Source organism: Ceratotherium simum, chromosome 6 (assembly GCF_057802395.1).
Source record: "Ceratotherium simum simum isolate JZ-2026a chromosome 6, ASM5780239v1, whole genome shotgun sequence".
NCBI lineage: Eukaryota > Metazoa > Chordata > Mammalia > Perissodactyla > Rhinocerotidae > Ceratotherium > Ceratotherium simum.
In genome coordinates this window covers 10,562,173-10,583,941 of record NC_141905.1, presented here as the reverse complement: position 1 = coordinate 10,583,941, position 21,769 = coordinate 10,562,173, and the positions used below count along the sequence as shown (strand labels likewise).

Below are 21,769 nucleotides of genomic sequence, written 5' to 3'. Positions count from 1 at the left end.
CCTGTACAAAAATAAGTCCACTTAACATTTCACTGGAGAAGAGAACACAAATGTTTATAGTGCCCGAAAGGGATCAATCGCCTTTGACTCCTGAATCTCAAATCTGTAAATCATTAATCTCTACAAAGAAACCACCTATATTAGCAGAGAAAAAGGAAACAAATGTTATTTGGTGTCACAAATTATACATTCCCTACCCACTGAGACGAGGTGGCTGTAGTTCTCCAGCATCACATCCCTGTACAGGGTCCGCTGAGCAGGGTCCAGGTGCTGCCACTCTTCCTGGGTGAAACCCACAGTCACATCCTTGAATGACACAGACCCGTGAAACAACACATTTGTGTTCAATCTACAGTGACCAGAACTGGAGAGCATGCAATATGTTTGGGATCTAACACCTTATCACATTCACTGTTGATAGATGAAGAGAAAATGCTATACAGGATCCCTCTGTCAGTATTACATATTGTGAGAAAATGAGAAATCATGGTATAAGGACTTGCCAGTGTATTAATGTGTTAATTCTTACAAAAAGTATATGAGGTCCTGCCAGTGTGCCAGGAACTGTCCCAATTTCAGGGAACACGAAAATGAATAAAAGAATAATCCTGCTTTCAAGTGGTTTATAATCAGGTCAGAACACATTTAAACATTTATATCTACAATAAATTTTACAAAAGCAACACTACAAGTCTCTGAAAGGTAAATAGGTAGTTGCAAAGGGGGAAGAAAAGTTAAGGTCTATCTTGTATTATCAGGTTGAGCTTTATTGAGGAGTAATGCTTTAAGTCTTGACACATAAATTATGTATTTTTTATAAATATGAGCCAACTACATAAATAAGGCATGGAAGCATTAAAAAATACCTGATAAGTTAATGGAACTACATGTTAGGAGAATAGGGTTTGAGATGTATTAAGATAAAGCCTCACAGACATAATCAGAAACAAGATTATAAGTAACTGGGGACATGTTCCTACAGCCTAAGGGTTCCAAAATATTTAATCATTTACCTTTAATTAAAATATGAGTATTCACTCAGCATAGTTATTTATGCATTATATGTACATGAAATCTCATTCTTATGTTTTTTAATACAAATATCTGTATATAGATATGCTAGTAATTCCTTCCAACATTCCAACAGCTTTTCTTGGGCACTCCCTGGGACAGTGTTCTCAAAGTGTGGAGCATAGGTCAACAATAGCAGCATCACCTGGAAACTTGTCAGAAACGCAAATTCTCAGGCCCCATCCCAGACCTACCATGGTAGCCAGCTTCCAAAATGGCCACCAGTGATTCTTACCTCCTAGCATTCATGCCCTTGTGCAATCCTCTCCCACATTAAATAGGGCTGACCTCTGTAGCCAATCAGATGTTGCAGAAATGACAGAATATGACTAATGAAGCCAGGTCACAGAAGAATATTGTTGCTTCCACTTTGCTCCTTCCCGTATCACTTTCTCTGGGGAAAGCCAGCTGCCATGTCATGAAGACACTCAAACAGCCCTATGGAGAGGTCTACATGGGGAGGAAATGAAGCGTCCTGCCAAACATCAGCATTAATTTGCCAGCCATATGAGTGAGCCATTATGGAAGAAATTCTTCCAGCCCCAGTCAAGCCTTCAGATAGCTGCAGTCTCATGAGACCCTGTTATGAGAGGTTCAGGGATTCGATCGGAGACGTAAAAGAAACTTTCCACTCCAAACAAATGGACTGAAGGTATATTTTATTATATAGAGGATAGTAAAGGTGATAGTCTGCAAACAGATCCGAATAGGTCAAATATTAAGAGGGAAAAAACATCAGCTCGACTGGAAAGGGAAAACATCCACATCGGCTGAAGAGAAATGACACAAGTCAACCGGAAAGAGAAACACCAGGTTGACTGAAAAGAGAACACATCAGATCAATTACTTCATATCAAATCAATTACTTCACATCAAATCAATTACTCACAATATCCACGCCCCACTGCCAGGAGAGTCCTGTCAATGGACGCAGCTGTGCAAGGATCACAAGTCCTGGGCACTGAGCCCTTTGGCTAACGTCCCAGCCCAGTAATTGTGTACGTGCATTGTTCTCTTTGGTTATTGTCTTAGCCCGGCACAGATGGCCAGTCCATCCCGTGCTACGACGCTCCAAGAGCCTTGAAATGTTACAACTTGCAACTCCCTCCGTGGGAGAAAGGCCAGTTTCTACCACGCAGAAAGCAGCTTTTATATTTTTTTTTGTGCTGGTGGCTGTAGGTCAATGGAGCAGCCAAACATGGCTGTACTCATGTCAAGACATTTTCGGCCGTGGCCGTCTCCATTAACCATAAGACACCATATGCACAGACAATGAACTTCATACACAAGTACATAAGGCACATCCAAGAATCCAAAATCCAATGACTACAATAATTATAAAACTATCTCACAATAAAGGACCCAAACCCCAAGGTAACCAATCAAATAATCCTTTAGAATATGAAATGTTATTAACTTAATCTTGTAAATCATGTACAGCATCAAAGATAACATTAGATAAGGTAACACTTAGGCCTAACAAACTAGCTTGTCAAAGTCCAGACCAGCCCCCATCAGGGAGGGTAGCAGAAGGCAGGGTAATAGAGAAATTATCTTATATTGAGAAGTTGCTTGATGTTTCTGAGACCAAATTTTTTGGCCATTTATAGTCCAGGTTATAGGTCCCACTGGTGTAGAGCAGTTGGCCTAACAGTGCAGGGTCAAAGGTTGTCCTACGGAGACATTAGTTGGTGTGGAGGTCTGCAGCAGACATGGAAGTGCAGCATAGCATAGCGAACACAGCAGGAATATCTGTATGAAGTTTGTTCTCCCAAGTGTCCACTCTTTTCGTGGATTTATTGTGCTAAGCCTGGGTTGTGTGCTGCATGACTTTGCACCAGCTGATCAGCATAAGAGTTATACTTTTGTTTTGTAGAAATTAAAGAACTGTGAGCATCAACATGAAATACAGTAACACTTGTATTTTGGCACCATAATCATATGTCTTTTCATAATTTTTTTTAAGTTAAAAAAACCTTAATTTTGGCAGAAGTTTATCAAAAATATCAAAAGATTTAAAAACACTTGGTCAAATAGGAAATAATGCCTAGTTACTTATTTAATCAAGTTGATAACAAAAATAGTGAAAGGCAAACAGAGAGTTGAAACAGTCAAAAAACAAAAAGAAAAACCTTAATAGAGAGACTTCAGTCTTTTTGAACATAGGAAATTACTTTAACAAAACATAGGTGTTTTGTCTTTTACATAGACTTACTCAAAAGAACACCTTTTAATCTCTATATAAAGAGCAGACTAAAAGTTTAAGAAAATTACCTTTATAAGAGAGAAAGCCAAATCCTAATTTTCCACCAGCTTACTTTAGCCAACTTGACCATGTACACAACTCCTCAGGGCTTTACTTTCATAAACCTTCTGTCACTTACTTTTTACATTTAGAATCTGTCTTATGCCTTTTTTTTTTTTTTTTTAGTACTTTAGGACAAATTTATTTTTCTTAATAAAACAAACAAAAATATCTCTATTTTCTATATCTTTTTTATGGACAACATACATTTTGCTTTTTGTATACAGACTTTTCAGAAATGTGTACTTTCTCACAGAAAATTCCTCAACATGCACAGAACGTTTATCAATAAAGCTAAGTATCTTTCAGTTTTGTTTTTTTTTGAGATAAGAAGCCAAAGGCAGACAAATCTATGCTGAGCAACCAATTTTTAATGTTTTATCTTATGTGGAAATGACCCAGAGACTCAATAAATTTTTATTAACTTAATTTAGTAAAACTCTAAAGCTTTAAGTTAGCAAAAAGATTTTGGGGGCTGTTTTTGAAATAACTTTGTCTTTTAGAAGTCTCTGTGTATTAATTAAAGATTGCATTTCATCGTGAGAGGTTTTGAATCCTCTCTTTTAAGGGTGACCCTTAAGGTGAACTCATCTGAAACAGAAGTTTTTCAGAACAGCCATCACAATTTCAAATTACTTCAAAAGTTTACTTATTTTCACTTGCTTAATTTTAGATCAGGAATTCTGGGGGAGTTGAAGCGGGGAAGCTCAGCAAGAGAGGGGAGAGGAGCAGCAGATTCAGCTTCGGCTGCCGGCATGTTTAATTACTTAGTTATTTTCTCTTAAAGAGGCAGTACAGTATTTTTTATTTTATTTAAAAACCTCAAAGGATTAAAATAGGCTTCCCACTAGTTGTTTAACTTTTTAGCTGGATTTTTCCAATTGCATAAGCAAATACATCTGTTTTGGTAAATTAAAATTGCCCCATTTTGGTCACTTTTTCTCTCTGGAGTCTATGGAATATTGTGGCCATGTGGTGTTACAAGAAAAAAAAACTATCTTCTTCTTGGACATGGGCTCCTAGCTGAATATAGCCCATTTAGCCAAGAGGTGGCCCAGAGGGCTCTCCTTGGGGACAGATGGAACTTCCCCCCTTCAAAATTACAAACATACAGAACAGACAGTCAAATGGGATCCCAAACAGAACAGATAGATGCATCTAACAGATTCCGGATAAAAGTCCTACAATTATTCCCACTCCAGTAGGGACAGCCCTGCCTCTTAAAGAGACAGGACTCCAGATGGAGGGGAAGGGAGTTCTTGGTGTAAGCAAAAACAAACAAACAAATAGACAAGCAAACAAATAATTCTAGAGGCTGTTTCCCTGTCATAAGAAAAATGTGCCCAGGGTCAGTGGTGCCAGGTCAGATGGAAAGCACTGGGAGCAGTCCCTAGGGCAAATCACCTAGGCAGCTGCTGGACTGTTTCCCAGGACATCCCACCCGGCCCAGGCCCACCAAGCCACGGACAAAGAGCCTCCCGGCTGGCTCGCCAAATTATTATTGGATACATATTCAGGCTCTCTATTTGTCACTTAAGAGGGGCCAAATAAAACTAGAATGCCAGGCTCATGGCAAGGAAAGAGTCTATTTTGGGTGACATCAGCCGGGACTGTAAATGTGAAACTTCTTTTTCCAAGAGTACCTTCTCCCTTGTATATTATCCCTATCTTCCATAGCCCGACGATAAGCAGTCAATAAACACCAACCTCACCGTGCCAGAAAAGAAACATCATCTCTTTTTTTCTACTGTCTGCAAAGTTTTGGTCACATCCAATGATTCATATTTTGCAGACGAACATCCCAAGATTCACATAATCCTGACCTATAAGTCCACTCCCCAGCCAGAGTGCAAAAGGGAGGGTCCTCCCATCCTGGGATCTCTTCCACCTTGGCTTCAGTTACCTTTTGGTTGAACAGGAAAGCCATCTCCTTAATTGAATCCTGCTGACAGCGCCAATTATGTTATGAGAGGTTCGGGGATTCGATCAGAGACGTAAAAGAAACTTTCCACTCCAAACAAATGGACTGAAGGTATATTTTATTATATAGAGGATAGTAAAGGTGATAGTCTGCAAACAGATCCGAATAGGTCAAATATTAAGAGGAAAAAAACATCAGCTCGACTGGAAAGGGAAAACACCCACATCGGCTGAAGAGAAATGACACAAACCAACCAGAAAGAGAAACACCAGATTGACTGAAAAGAGAACACATCAGATCAATTACTTCATATCAAATCAATTACTTCACATCAAATCAATTACTCACAATATCCACACCCCACTGCCGGGAGAGTCCTGTCAATCAACGCAGCTGGGCAAGGATCACACGTCCTGGGCAAGGCGTCCCTTCCACAGGTGGAACTCTCACCGGGTCTCAGTCTCCAGCAGTTTATATAAGCAGTTACAGAGTTTACAGAGCAAGCACCTAGTGTTCCCATGCACAAATGGTTATCAGTGGCGTATGTGCACTGAGCTCCTTGGCTAACATCCCAGCCCAGTAATTGTGTACGTGCATTGTTCTCTTTGGTTATTGTCTTAGCCCGGCACAGATGGCCAGTCCATCCCGTGCTACGACGCTCCAAGAGCCTTGAAATGTTACAACTTGCAACTCTCTCCGTGGGAGAAGGGCCAGTTTCTACCACGCAGAAAGCAGTTTTTATATATTTTTTTTGTGCTGGTGGCTGTAGATGAATGGAGCGGCCAAACATGGCTGTACTCATGTCAAGACAGACCCCAACCAGAATTACCTAGCTTTGAAACCACTTATAAATATGTGGCCCAGTAAAACTACATTAGATAATAAATGTTTGCTGTTTTCTTTAGTTGCTAAGTTTTTGGATAATTTCTTACACAGCATTAGATAACTAATACATCTAATAAACAGATACTCTCAGGATGGGTCTTAGCAAACAGTGTTTTAACAAGCCCTCCAGGTATTTTGATAGACACCAAAGCTTAAAAACCAGTGATCTAGAGCAGGAGTTGAAAAACTTCTCTTTAAAGAGCCCAGTAGTAAATATTTTAGGCTTTGAAAGCCATAGATTCCCTGTCACAACTACTGAACTCTGCCATGGTAACATGAAAGCAATCAGACAATTTGTAAACATATGGGTTTGTCTGGGTTCCACTAAAATTTTATTTACAAAAAGAAGTGGCAGGTCAGATTTAGTCTGTGCAAAGTTTGCTAAACCCTGATCTAGAAAATAGGCAAGAAAAGTAAAATATGGTAATATCAAAATTAAACTCATAAAATACACCCTAAATACAAGACGGACTGCCTCTTGAATGACTTAATGTACATTTTAACAAGCTCCCAGGAGATGCTCATGCTGCTGCTGATCCTGAATCCATGCTTCAAGACACCAAGGTAGGAGATAACAGCCCCACTTTTGAAATCATGGATGCAAATAATAGAATCAATGAAGAGATGAAATAAACTCTAGAGTTACATGTCCAAATATGCATTTCAGGAGCAATGATGCAGAGTTGTGCTAACCAGTATGGTTAACCCCTAGCCACACACATTACTGAGCAAAGGAGATATGGTCAGGCCAAACTGAGATGTGTTGCAAGTATAAAATAACAGATTTCAAAGACAGTACAAAAAAATTATTATTAGTGTTTTTTCTAATATTGATTACATGCTGAAATGATATTTTGAATATGCTGACAAATATATTATTAAAATTAATTTCGTTTCTTTTTTACTTTTTTAATGTGGCTACCAGAAAAATTTAAATTACATATGTGGCTATTCTATTAATCAGCACTGATCGACAAGAATAGCAAAGTATGCCTTAAGGAAAACAAGAAGGCAAAGACCAGGATGAGAGTTGACCATCTAATCCAGGGGCTAATAATGGAGAGGTAGAATAGAGACTTGATCCAACGGAAAAAGTTCAAAGAAAATCAAGTCCCTGATTCATGGTACAGAGGGAAAGACAGGGAAATTGCCTCCTGGGGTATCTTTATGAGCATCCAGGTAAATCCACGGGCCATTTGCAAAGACTGGGAAGCTGAGAGAAAGAGGCTAGGCAGAAATAAGAGTTAAAGAGCTCTTGGAGATGTTCTGCTTAAAGTGTCTGTGGAACAGGCAGACAGACATCTCTAGGAGGCAGCTGGATGTGTGGTCCTGAAGCTCAGGAGGGAAGACCAAGAGGAAGGTGAGGAGAGGAGAGTCACTGGCATTTTGGTGGTAACTGAAAACAGCAGTGAATCAGACGGTTCCAAGGAAAGAGACTGAGGTGGTAAAAGTACAAGTACTGGATATGAGGGAACTCCACACAGGAGCCTGGAAGAAGAACAGGCCATGAAAAATTTATCTGAAAAGTAAAAATAAAACTAGCAACCTACATTGATAAACACATAGTTCTTCACTTATGGAAAATGAAAAAGCAGAGCTATTTTAGGAAAACCAAGGGCATAACAGGAAGAACTAAGATCATCAAAATAACCAAACACAAAAAACAAAGACACAGCAAGAAATGGAAAAAAATCTTTTAATTACAATGGTACTCTCACATACATATATTGAGCAGAAAACTGCTTAAAGTAAGAACTGAATTCAATTACAAAGAGTCATCAAAGAACAAGAAAAAGTTCTCAGAAATTAAAAATTGACTGCTGAATTGTGAAAACCAAAACTCTCAACTGAGGGCCTAAAACAGAACAGACATAAATGAAAAATTGTACAAATCTCCTAGAACACATGACAAAGGATAGAGACTGGCGAGTGCACGTGGCAGGTCCCAAGAAGATTGAGCCTTCTCTCCTGGGCATATAAAATAGTAACAGAGTTTGGTCCAAGATGGTGACATAGAAGGCTCCTGAACTCAGCTCCTTCAATGGACACACTGAATCTACAGCAAGACATGGAGCAATTCTTTCTGACAGAAATCCAGAATCTAGCCGAGTGATTCCTACACAATGAGCAAAAGAGAAAATACCCACATCAAAATGGGTAGGAAACACTGAGACACAACCTCACCATAAACCCCACCCCCAGTACAGTCCCATACAATCAGGAGTGAACTCTCAACTCTAAGCTTCTCTCTGAGGAGCAAAGGGTTTGGACTACACATTTAGGGCCTCAACTTTTAAGACTCCCACCTGAGGGTGTTGATACAAATAACCAATAACCAATCTATACATAAGACAGTTAAGGTGAGATTTACTTGAGCCAACCTGAGGACTAGCCTGGAAAGGCAGTCTCCACAAAGGAAGAAAGTATTCTAGAGAAGCATGGTTTTCAATAGAGTTTTATGCCTTTTTAGAACAAAGAACATACATCAAACATACCCAGGATACATATTCATCAAAGTTTCAGAGAGATATTTAGTTACAGATTAGCAAGTCAACATGACCCTGATGTTTGGGAAAGGAAACTTATTTCAGGGGTACTGATACTGGCGATACTAGCATCATAGGAAAGGAAGTATGCATCCTTATCTTCAAAGAGTGCATTCTTTTACTTTGAGACAATGTTAAATGCATCCTTATCTTTTTTTTTTTTTTAAAGATTTTATTTATTTGTTTTTTCCCCCCAAAGCCCCAGTAGATAGTTGTGTGTCATAGCTGCACATTCTTCTAGTTGCTGTATGTGGGACGCGGCCTCAGCATGGCCGGAGAAGCAGCGCGTCGGTGCGAGCCCAGGATCCGAACCCGGGTCGCCAGCAGCGGAGCGCGCTCACCTAACCACCAAGCCACGGGGCCGGCCCCGCATCCTTATCTTTAATGGTTACAGCAGATGCTGTACATTTGATAGGCCACAAGTCAGGCTTCTTTAGTTCAGGCTGAGTCAGGTTTAAACAAGAATAGCTACTCCATATACCTCAATATGTGAAAATTTCTTATCAAGGGACAGGCCCTCAAAACACTGAGCTCTGAAAGCCAACAGGGCTTGCATCCACTAGAACCACAAGACTATAGCAAATAAAGAAATAGTTCTTAAAGGGTTCCTGAGTCTTGCTGTGGCTATCCCACCAGGGCTCAGTGCCAAGGGAGCACATAGAAATGCCCGTCTCCCAGTCTTTCCCTGAAAGAAGCTACCTGCATACATTAAAAGCTGCTGCCTGAGGACCAGATATCTAATTTAGCACACACCTAGGGGCTAACTGTGATCCTCCCATGAAACCAGGGAAGCCGTAAGACATCACTCTGCCTTCTCCCTGAAGCCCGCTCCAAATTGCCAATATCTCCCTGGAAGGAGCTTGGACACATGTCTGGCACCCAAGATTTTGCAGCTGCTGCTCAAGGGATAGGCCCCTGGATCACGTGGCCTTGATAGCCACCAGGGCTTGCATTCACAAGACCCACACAACTGCAGCAAATGAAGAGTTCTAACCTGTGCAGGAGCACACACCTCCACCCTCTTCCCACCCCCTGGGACTATATACCCATGCCCAGTGCAGAGGGAGCATGCAAAAAAAGCCCATCTCCAGTTTCTCCTTGGAATGAACCTAACTACATACTTTCCCAGCTGCTGCCTAAGGGTCCAGCTTCCAATCAGCCTGCATCTATGTGCTGACCGAGATCCTCCCCTTTGGTGCACTGAGGGGTCTTGGTGCGCCCTCAACTACTGGGAGCTACTAAGAACAAAGAAGGTCGCTTGGACAATCTCAAAGGTTTGAAAGATCCTTGAGTGGTAGCAAGGATATGGAGAAAAAGAAATCCTTACACACTGTTGGTGGGGACGTTAACTGGTGCAGCCACTATGGAAAACAGTATGGAGGTTTCTCAAAAAATTAAAAATAAAACTATCACATGATCCAGCAATCCCACTTCTGGGTACACATCCAAAGGAAAAGGAGACAGATTTCGAAGAGAGATCCGCACTCCTATGTTCATTGCAGCATCACTCACAACAGCCAAGACATAGCAACAACCTAAGTGTCCATCAACAGACAAATGGGCAAAGAAGATGTGGTATATATACACAATGGAATATTATTCAGCCAGGAGAAAGCAGGAAATCCTGCCAATTGGGACAACATGGATGTAATTTGAGGGCATGATGCTGGGTGAAATATGTCAGACAGAGAAAGACAAATACTGCATAGTATCACATACGTGGAATCTAAAAAAAAAAAATCAAGCTCAGAAACAGAGAGTAGAAAAGAGGTTCCCAGGGGCTGAGGGGTGGTGGGAACAGGGATAGGATGGTAAAAGGGTACAAATTTTCAGCTATAAGATAAATAAGGTCTGAGGATCTAATGTGTAACACGGTGACTATAGCTGATAACACCATATTGTATAACTGAAATCTGCTAAGAGAGTAGAACTTAAATGTTCTCACAAAAAAATAAAATAAAATAAATATGTGAGGTGATAGATACGATAATTAACTGGATGGGGGAATCGTTTCACAAATTATCACAACGTACACTTTAAACATCTTAATATTTTATCTGTCAACTACACTTCAGTAAAGCTGAAAAAAATTTTAAACAAAATACTAACAGTTTTCCAGCTTATGAGAAACACTGGGACACAAGCCCACTAAAAGCCCGAGATTTAAATCATAAGATTATAGAATGCTGCCCTCTTTACAACTTTGCACCACATCAACAGGCTCTAGTGCAACAACAGCAGATCACAGCTGAAGGAGCTGAACAGCTTCGAGACACAGGAGGACACAGGGAAGCCCAAAGTCAAGCAGGCAGTCAAGAACAAGCACACTAAAGGAACTGAACACTCCTGCACCTACAGCCACAACAGACATTAAACACAGACCAACCCCTAGCCAGAGTAACAAATCCTCACAGAGTTCTGTTACCAGACCCATGTCCAGCTTTCAAGAAAAAATTGCAAGGCATACCAAAAAGCAAGAAAAAACACATTCAGAAGAGACAAAGTAATCATCAGAACCAGACACAGATATGACACAGATGTGGGAATTATCAGAAAAGGAGTTTAAAATAACTATGATTAATAGGTTAAAGAGTTGAATGAAAAAATTAGACAACATTAAGAACAAATTAGTAATGTAAGTAGAGAAAGAGAAATTCTAAGAAAAAAATCAAAAGGAAATGCTAGAAGTCAAAATCACAGTTAATAGAAATGAGGAATGCCTTTGATGGGCTCATCACACAGCAAGCCAAAGAAAGAACCCAGTGACCTAGAAAACAGGTCAACAGAAACTTCACAAACTGAAATGTGAAGAAAAAAAGAACGAAAAAATAGAACCTCCAAGAACCGCGGACAACATCAAAAGGTACAATATATGCACAATTAGAACACCAGAAGAAGAAGGAACAGAGCAGAAGAAATATCTGAAGTAATAATGACCAAAAAACACTCCAAAATTAATGACAGATCCAGGAAGCTCAGATAATACCAAGCAGGATAAATACCAACAAAACCATATCATATTCAAACTGCAGAAAACCAAAGACAAAAGGAAAATTCTTGAAAGAAGTGAAGAAGTTGGGGTGAGGGGGGAGTGTGAACCTTACCTACAAAGGAACAATGATAAGAATTACAACAGGTGGTCGGCCCGGTGGCACAGCGGTTAAGCGTGTGTGCTCCGCTTGGCGGGCCAGGGTTCGCAGGTGCCCCAGGTTCATAGGTTCGGATCCCGGGCGCGCACCAACACACCGCTTGTCAAGCCATGCTGTGGCAGCGTCCCATATAAAGTAGAGGAAGATGGGCATGGATGTTAGCCCAGGGCGAATCTTCCTCAGCACAAAGAGGAGGATTGGCATCAGATGTTAGCTCAGGGCTGGTCTTCCTCACCAAAAAATTTAAAAAAGAAAAAAAGAATTACAACAAACTTCTCAGAATCCACGCAAGAAGAGAGTAGAGTGAAATACCTAAAGTGTTGAAAGAAGAAAACCACCAACCTAGAATTAATGAAAAAGACACATTGAGGTATACATGTATATAACTCTGAATGATAAGGATAAACTCTTACAAGCTTTCAGATGAAAGAACAGCTGACTCACAAAGTAAAGGGAAGTATCCTAGCTTCAGATTTCTCCACTGCAGTGGTGAAAGCAAAAAGACAATGAGATTATGAGAAATGGGCAAAAGGGGGCCGGCCTGGCGGTGTAGTGGTTAAGTTCGCACGCTCCGCTTTGGCGGCCCGGGGTTCACAGGTTCAGATCCTGGGCACGGACCTATGCACTGCTTATCAAGCCATGCTGTGGCAGGCATCCCACATATAAAGTAGAGGAAAATAGGCACGGATGTTAGCCCAGGGCCAATCTTCCTCAGCAAAAAGAGGAGGACTGGCAGATGTTAGCTCAGGGCTGATTTTCCTCACAAAAAAAAAAAAAAAAGGGCAAAGAGTTTTAATAGACAGTTCTCCAAAGAACAGACACAAATGACCAATAAGTACATGAAAAGATGCTCAACATCATTAGTCTTTAGGGAAATGCAATCAAAAACACAATGAGATTCCACTTCACACCCACCAGGATGGCTACAATTAAAAGGATAGACAGTAACAAACGTTGGCAAAGAAGTTGAGAAATCAGAACCCTCATGTATTGCTGGTGGGAATATAAAAATGGAGTCATCAGAGAAAACTGTAGAGTGTGTTAGATGAGAAGTACTATGTTAAAAATACAAAATGGGGCCAGCCCCGTGGCTTAGCGGTTAAATGCACACGCTCCACTACTGACAGCCCGGGTTCGGATCCTGGGCACGCACCAACGCACCGCTTCTCTAGCCATGCTGAGGTCGTCCCCCACATGCAGCAACTAGAAGGATGTGCAACTATGACATACAACTATCTACTGCGGCTTTGGGGAAAAAAAAAGGAGGAGGATTGGCAATAGATGGTAGCTCAGAGTCGGTCTTCCTCAGCAAAAAGAGGAGGATTAGCATGGACTTTAGCTCAGGGCTGATCTTCCTCACAAAAAAAAAAAAAAAGTGGACGAAGGTAAGGACACTGCAGGTTAGTGTGGCAATTTTAAGCTGGGAGTCTCTGTAGACCTCATTGAGCAGTGACATTGGAGCAAGGTCCTGAGGAAGTGAGGGAGTGAGCCACCAGGCTCCCTGGGGAAAGTGCACTCCGGGCAGAGGGTACATTTGGTACAAGAATGAAGGTGGCATTGTGCCTGGTATGTTTCTAGAACAGCAAGACGACTAGTAGGGATGGAGCAGACTGATCAAAGAGCTAAGGAGGTAAGATTGGAGAAATAAGGGCCACAGAACCCACTGTAAGAACTCTGGCTTTTACTCAGAGGAAAATGTAGGTGTTGAGCAGAGGAGTGACATAGAATAACCTGACTCACATTCTACAAGGAGCACTCTGGGTAACATGCTTAGGCACCAGGCTTGAGGAGCAGCGAGACCTGCTCTGTGACTATTCCCATAATCCAGACAAAACAAGACCAATTACCTTGGCCTGGTCCAGGTAATTGCAGCAGAGAGGATCAGAAGAGGTCAGACTCTAGATCAGATATAGGACCCAGGGGTTTTTGCAACCAATAATAATGTGGAGCATGAGAAAAAACAGGTCAAGATGATTCCAAGGGGTCTGCTACTAAACAAGAAGGGGAAGGCTCCAGAGGGAACAGGCTTGGGAGGGGGAGCCCAGAAGGTCAGTTTTAGTCACGATGATTTTGAGTCTATTAAACATTCAAGTGGAGATATAGAGAGGACAGTTAGATATATGCATCTCAAGTACAGGAAGACATCTGCACACCAGAGATTATCAGAAATGATCAGGCTACCAACAGTACTGATGAGAAGAGATGAACTCACTAAGGGAGGGCCTCAGACAGTGAAAGGACAAGCACCAAGGACTGCACTCTGGGGCACACCAACATTCAGAGGTAGGAAGAAAAGGAGGAATCTGCAAACAATGTGAGAGAAGGGACAGGAAGCGAGTGTGGAAGCCAAATGAACACAGTAAATCAGAAGAAAAAAGTAACCATGGTGTCAAATGTGGCTACAAGGTCAAGTAAGATGAAGACTGAGACTTCACCACTGGATTTAGCAATGGAGGTCACTGCTGACCTTGACTAAAATATTAAGAGATGGGATAGGGTTTTAAGCCTTTAATTCCTATCAAGATGCTAAATTAGCACCACTGCTGGCTCCCTCCCTGAAGATCAACCCAGGAAGAAATAGAGCCCAAAAGCAAAGAGAACTCTGAGCAACACTTGGTGTGACTGTGGTTATCTGAACTGGCATGTCTGAGCTGTGCTTTGCCCTGGAACAAAAAGTACCTGCTCACACCCAGGGATGACAAATGACAAACTAAGAAGAAACAACTACAACTTATATCACGTTCTAAGGATAATTTCACTAATATAAAGAAATTAAATCTATAATTTAAAAACTTTCCATAAAATCTAGACCCTAGATCAATTAACTGGTGAATTTTTACAAACAAAGAACAAACAACACCAATCTTACAAAACACTTCCAGATAGTAGAAGGAGGGAGGAAACAGTTAACATGTTTCTTTGAGGCCATTATAAAATTGATATAAAACCTGACAAAGACATTATAAGAAAGAAAAATTACAGTCTCTCTCATGACAAAGACAAAAATGCTAAACAATTTATCATGAAATATATTTAAAGATGATAGAATATCAAGCCCAAGTGAGATTTTTTCCTAGAAAATAGGCTGGTTTAACACTTGAAAATGAAAATTAATTAATAGGATTGCCTCAAGCAAGATGTTAATTCAATCAATTCATTAAAAGAATAAAGGAGAAAACCATATAATCATCTTAATATTTAAATTTAACACCCATTGGATGATAAAAACTCTCAGCAAACTAGAAATAGAATGAAACTTCCTGAAGAATAGCTACCAGTAAACATCATGTTAAATGATAAAATATTGAAAACTTGAGACTGGGAAGAAAACAAAACAGTACTGTTTCTATGCCATGGTACATTAGAGCTCCTAGCCACAGCAATAAAGAAAGAAAAAGAGGAGGTCAAGATGGCGCCGTAGGCGGACTCTGAACTCACCTCCTCCCACGGACATAGCCAATTTACAACTACTCTTGGAAAAATTACCCCTGAGAGAGAACTGAAAACTGGATAAGAGGAACCCCTGCAACAAACAACAATCCTAATTGAGGTGGAAGAGGAAGAAATTCCCTTCTGGAGAGAAAAAAACACCACCTTCACAAGTCGCAGCACTTCACGGACACCCAGGAGCAGCCCAAAGGTACGCAGCCTTCCCTGGAGGAGAGGGGAGCACTCCCACTATAGGCAGTTTTTGGACCCAGCACAACCGAGACAAGTGGCATAATATCTGACTTTGCTTGCTACTAACAACATCGGGGAGTACCCCCAGAAAAGCTGGTTCACAAAGAAATTAAAGCCAGCTCTTAAAGGGCCCATGCACAAATTCACCTGTTTCAGAAAGGAACCTAAAACCACGAGAAAGGTGCACAGACCTTTGGTGAAAAGAGACTTACCTGATAGGCTCTGAGTGCATCTTGGTGAGAGGTGAGACCTCTCCAGGGACTGGGACATTGATGGTGGCCATTGTCGTGACCGGGCGTGGGCATGCTGATGCAGACGCTGGCAAGTGCCATTGGAGTTCTTCCTCTGGCCCATTAACCCAGGGTCTGCCCCACCCACTAGAGCACCAATTTAATCCAGCTCAGCCTGGGCACGCAGCCTACCCTAGGGACTGGCCCCACCCAACAACAAGCCACTGGGCAACTTGTGGGCCTGCTAAGTGAACTGCCTGGATTCTCTGCAGCCTGGAGAGTGGGTCCACCTCTGTGGGCATGCACAAGGAGTGGGTGGAGAGTGTGGGGTGGTGGTGGAGTGTGTGGGGCTCCCACCTTGGAGAGACTGGGTCTACTTCAGGAGGTCGGGGCATGTGCAAGGGGCAGGACTGTGTTGACTGTGTGTGTGGACCTGTGGGCGGTGGGGCTTGTCAGCTGAGAAAACTTGTGCTTCTCAAACAGCCACATAGGAGATTGACCCCACCTTCCAAAGCCTGAAAGAATTGGGTGCTCCCGTGCCTGAGGCCAGCCCCACCCAGCTGCAATCCTCAGACAGCTGACAAAAGACCTAAAGGCTGAAGGCATATAGCAATTGTAAGCCCCTGAGCCTAACAACCTGCCATGAGGGGACCTACTCACTTAATAGAAATACTGCAACAGGAATGGGCTATTAGACCTTGCAGCCAACTGTGCTGGGGCTCCCCACACCCGATAAAGAGACTGAAGGGCCCACAACAACTGCAAGCAGCTAAGCATTACGACAGCGGGCCAGGTGGACAGCTCAGCCTCCCTAGGCACCTACAGGAAGAGCAACCCAGCCACAACAGAAGGACATATGTAACCCACATAGGGGTCACTCCTGGAACATTCAGTACTGAGGGAAGCACACTGCTGGGCCTCGTAAGGCATCACTTCTATAAGGTCACCTCTCCAAGAGCAGGAGATGTAGCTGACATACCTAATACACAGACACAAGCACAGGGCAACAGGCAAAATGAGGAGGCAAAGAAATGCATTCCGAGTAAGGGAACAGGACAAAACTCCAGAAAAGTAACGAAATGAAACAGAAATGAGCAACCTACCCAAAAGAGAGCTCAAACAAAGAGTGTTAACGATGCTCACTGATCTTGTAAGAAGAATAGATGCACTCAGTGAAAATGTCAACAAAGAAATGGAAGATATAAAAAAGAACCAATCAGAAATGAAGAATACAGGGGCCAGCCCCATGGGATAGTGGTTAAGTGCTCACGCTCTACTGCTGGTGGCCCCGGTTCGGATCCTCGGCGCGCACCAATGCACCACTTGTCAGGTCATGCTGCGGCAGTGTCCCATATAAAGTGGAGGAAGATGGGCACAGATGTAAGCCCAGGGCCAGTCTTCCTCGGCAAAAAAAAAGAGGAGGATTGGCATGGATGCAAGCTAAGGGCTGATCTTCCACACACACACACAAAAAAACAAAGAAATGAAGAATACAATACTGGAAATGAAAAATTCACTAGAGGGACTCAAAAGCAGAGTAGAGGATACAGAAGAACAGATCTGCGACCTAGACGAAAGATTAGAAGAAATCAACCAAGCTGAACAGATAAAAGAAAAAAGAATTAAAAAGAGTGAGGACAGTCTAAGGGACCTCTGGGACAACATCAAGCACACTAACATCATGTCATAGGTGTCCCAGAAGGAGAACAGTGAGACAAAGGGGCAGAGAATCTATTTGAAGAAATAATAGCTGGAAACTTCCCTAACCCAAGGAAGTAAAACAGATATCCAGGTACAGGAAGCACAGAGAGCACCAAACAAGATAAACCCAAAGAGGCCCACACCAAGACACCATCATTATTAAAATGTCAAGAATTAAAGATAAAGAGAGAATGCTAAAAGCCACAAGAGAAACACAACTTACATACAAAGGAAACCGCATAAGGCTATCAGCTGACTTCTCAGCAGAAACCCTACAGGCTAGAAGAAAGAGGCATGATATATTTAAAATGCTAAAAGGAAAAAACCTACAGCCAAGAATACTCTACCCGGCAAGGTTATCATTCAAAATGGAAGGAGAGAGAAAAAGTTTCCCAGACAAGCAAAAATTAAAGGAGTTTGTCACTAAGAAACCAGTACTACAAGAAATGCTAAAGGGATTTATTTAAGGGGAAAAGGGAAGACCATAAATAGGAAAAATTATCTATTTCCATGATAGGAGGGTAACGGATACAAACGTACAAAAAAGAGGTTAGACATGATATAACACACACAAAATGTGGGAGGAGGGGAGTTAAAGAGTAGAGCTTTCAGATAGAGGTCGCACTAAAGAGACCATCAACTTAATATAGATGGCTGTATGCATAGGTTACTATATATGAACCCATGGTAATCACAAACCAGACCTATAATAAATACCCAAAAAACTAAGAAAAAGGAACCCAAACATAATACTAAAGAAAGCCATCAAACCACAAGGGAAGAGAGCAAGAGAAGAAGAAAGGAACAGAGAAGAACTACTAAAACACCAAGAAAAAAACGTTCAAAAACGGCAGTAAGTACATACTTACCAATAGCTACTTTAAACATCAATGGACTAAATGCTCCAATTAAAAGGCACAGGGTGGCTGAATGGATTAAAAAACAAGACCTATATATACACTGCATACAAGAGACACACTTCAGACCTAATAACACTCACAAACTGAAAGTGAAGGGATGGAAAAAGATACTCCATGCAAATGGCAATGAAAAGAAAGCTGGGGTAGCAATACTCATATCAGACAAAATAGACTTTAAAACAAAAACTGTAAAAAGAGACAAAGAAGAGCACTCCATAATGATCAAGGGAACAAGCAAACAAGAGAATATAGCACTTGTAAATATCTATGCACCCAATGTAGGAGCACCTAAATATATAAAGCAATTGTTAACAGACATAAAAGGAGAAATAGACAGTAACACAATAATAGTAGGGGACTTTAACACTCCACTTCCACCAACAGATAGATCATTCAAACAGAAGATCATAAGGAAACATTGGCCTTAAATGACACACTAGAACAGATGGACCTAGTAGATATACACAGAACATTCCATCCAAAAACCGAAGAATACACATTCTTTTCAAATGCACATGGAACATTCTCCAGGATTGATCACATAGTAGGCCACAAAACAAGTCTCCATAAATTTAAGAAGACTGAAATAATACCAAGCATCTTTTCTGACCACAATGGTATGAAACTAGAAATCAACTATGGGAAGAAAATCAGAAACGCCACAAATATGTGGAGATTAAACAAAATGCTACTGAACAACGACTGGATCAATGAAGAAATCAAAGGAGAAATCAAAAAATGCCTGGAGACAAATGAAAATGAAAATACAACATGCCAGAATTTGTGGGATACAGCAAAAGCAGTTCTAAGAGGGAAGTTTATAGCAATACAGGCCTATGTCAACAAACAAGAAAAATCTCAAATAAACAATCTAACAATGCACCTAAAGGAACCGGAAAAAGAAGAACAAGCAAAGCCCAAAATCAGCAGAAGAAGGGAAATAATAAAAATCAGAGTAGAAATAAACGAAATATAGACTAAAAAAAAATAGAAAAAATAAAACCAAGATCTGGTTTTTTGAAAAGATAAATGAAATTGACAAACCTTTAGCTAGACTCACCAAGAAAAAAGGAGAGAAAGCTCAAATACGTAAAATCAGAAAGGAAAGAGGAGAAATTACAACAGACACCTCAGAAATACAGACGATTATAAGAGAATACTATGAAAAGCTATACGCCAACAAACTGGACAATCTGGAAGAAACGGATAAATTCTTAGAATAACACAACCTTCCAAAACTGAATCAGGAAGAAATAGAGAATCTGAATAGACTAATCACCAGTAAGGAGATCAAAAGAGTAATCAAAAACTTCCCCAAAGATAAAAGTCAAGGACCAGATGGCTTCCCTGGTGAATTCTACCAAACATTCAAACAAAACTTAACACCTGTACTTCTCAAACTCTTCCAAAAATTGAAGAGGAGGAGAAGCTCCCTAACTCGTTCTATGAAGCCAGCATTACCCTGACAACAAAACCAGACAAGGACAACACAAAAAAAGAAAATTACAGGGGCCGGCCCCATGGTGTGGCAGTTGGGTGCACGCGCTCCGCTGCTGGCAGCCCCAGTTCGTATCCCGGGCACGCACCAACGTGCTGCTTGTCAGGCCATGCTGTGGCAGCGTCCCACGTGGAGTGAAGGAGGATGGGCACGGATGTTGGCTCAGGGCCAGTCTTACTCAGCAACAAAAAGAGGAGGATTGGCAGATGTAGGCTCAGGGCTGGTTTTCCTCACCAAAAAAAAAAAGAAAAGAAAATTACAGGTCAATATCACTGATGAACATGGATGCAAAAATCCTCAACAAAATACTAGGAAATCGCATACAACAATACATTAAAAAGATTATACACCATGATCACGTGGGATTTATTCCAGGGATGCAGGGATGGTTCAACATTCACAAATCAATCAACACGATACACCACATTAATAAAATGAAGAATAAAAATCACATGAAAATCTCAATAGATGCAGAGAAAGCATTTGACAAGATACAGCATCCATTTAGGATAAAAACTCTGAATAAAATGGGTACAGAAGGAAAGTACCTCAACATAATAAAGGCCATATATGACAAACCACAGCTAATATCATCCTCAATGGTGAAAAACTGAAAGCTATCCCTCTAAGAACAGGAGCCAGACAAGGATGCCCACTGTCACCACTCCTATTTAACATAGTAGTGGAAGTCCTAGCCAGAGCAATCAGGCAAGAAAAAGAAACGAAAGGGATCCAAATTGGAAAGGAAGAATTGAAACTGTCATTATTTGCTGATTACATGATTTTATATATAGAAAACTCTAAAGGATCCACCAAAAAACTTTTAGAAGTAATAAATGAATACGGTAAAGTTGCCAGATACAAAATCAACATACAAAAATCAGTTGCATTTCTATACACTAACAACGAAGTAGCAGAAAGAGAAATTAAGAATATAATCCCATTTACAATTGCAACAAAAAGAATAAAATACCAAGGAATAAACTTAACCAAAGAGGTGAAAGATCTGTACACTGAGAACTATAAAACATTGCTGAAAGAAACTGAACAAGACACAAAGAAATGGAAAGATATACTGTGCTCTTGGATTGGAAGAATTAACATAGTTAGGATGTCCATGCTTCCTAAAGCAATCTGTAGATTCAACGCAATCCCTATCAAAGTTCCAACAACATTTTTCACAGAAATAGAACAAAGAATCCTAAAATTTATATGGAACAACAAAAGACCCCAAATAGCGAAAGGAATCCTGAGAAAAAAGAACAAAGCTGGAGTTATCACACTCCTTGATATCAAAATATACTACAAAGCTATAGTAACCAAAATAGCGTGGTACCAGTGCAAAAACAGACACACAGATCAATGGAATAGAATCGAGAGCCCAGAAATAAACCCACACATCTATGGACAGATAATTTTTGACAAAAGAGCCAAGAACATACAATGGAGAAAGGTAAGTCTCTTCAACAAATGGTGTTGGGAAACTGGACAGCCACATGCGAGAAAATGAAAGTAGACCATCATCTTACACCATACACAAAAATTAACTCCAAATGGATTAAAGACTTGAATGTAAGACCTGAAACCATGAAACTTCTAGAAGAAAACATAGGCAATACACTCTTCAACATCGGTCTTAGCAGCATATTTTCAAGCACCATGTCTGACTGGGCAAGAGAAACAATAGAGAAAATAAACAAATAGGACTACCTCAAACTCAAAATCTTCTGCAGAGCAAAGGAAACCATCAACAAAATGAAAAGACAACCTAACAATTGGCAGAAGATATTGGCAAACCATATGTCTGACAAGGGGTTAATCTCCAAAATATATAAAGAACTCATACATCTCAACAACAAAAA

General features: G+C 40.8%; 1 protein-coding gene and 1 long non-coding RNA gene across 2 annotated transcripts in view; both read right to left on the bottom strand.

Annotated features, from left to right (window-relative positions):
* The window catches only part of LOC147916763 (zinc finger protein 37A-like), a 31,116-nt gene that overhangs the window by 3,395 nt on the left and 5,952 nt on the right, over nt 1-21,769 (bottom strand). The window contains exon 4 of the mRNA XM_087431884.1: nt 198-306. Coding sequence (XP_087288010.1) covers nt 198-306 — 109 coding nt within the window. The remainder of the gene's footprint in view (nt 1-197; nt 307-21,769) is intronic.
* LOC147916764 (uncharacterized) lies at nt 7,862-20,000 on the bottom strand. Its single transcript, XR_015552435.1, has 2 exons — nt 19,917-20,000; nt 7,862-8,298 (listed from the first exon to the last, which is right to left on the bottom strand). It is a non-coding gene; the product is annotated as an uncharacterized LOC147916764 (long non-coding RNA).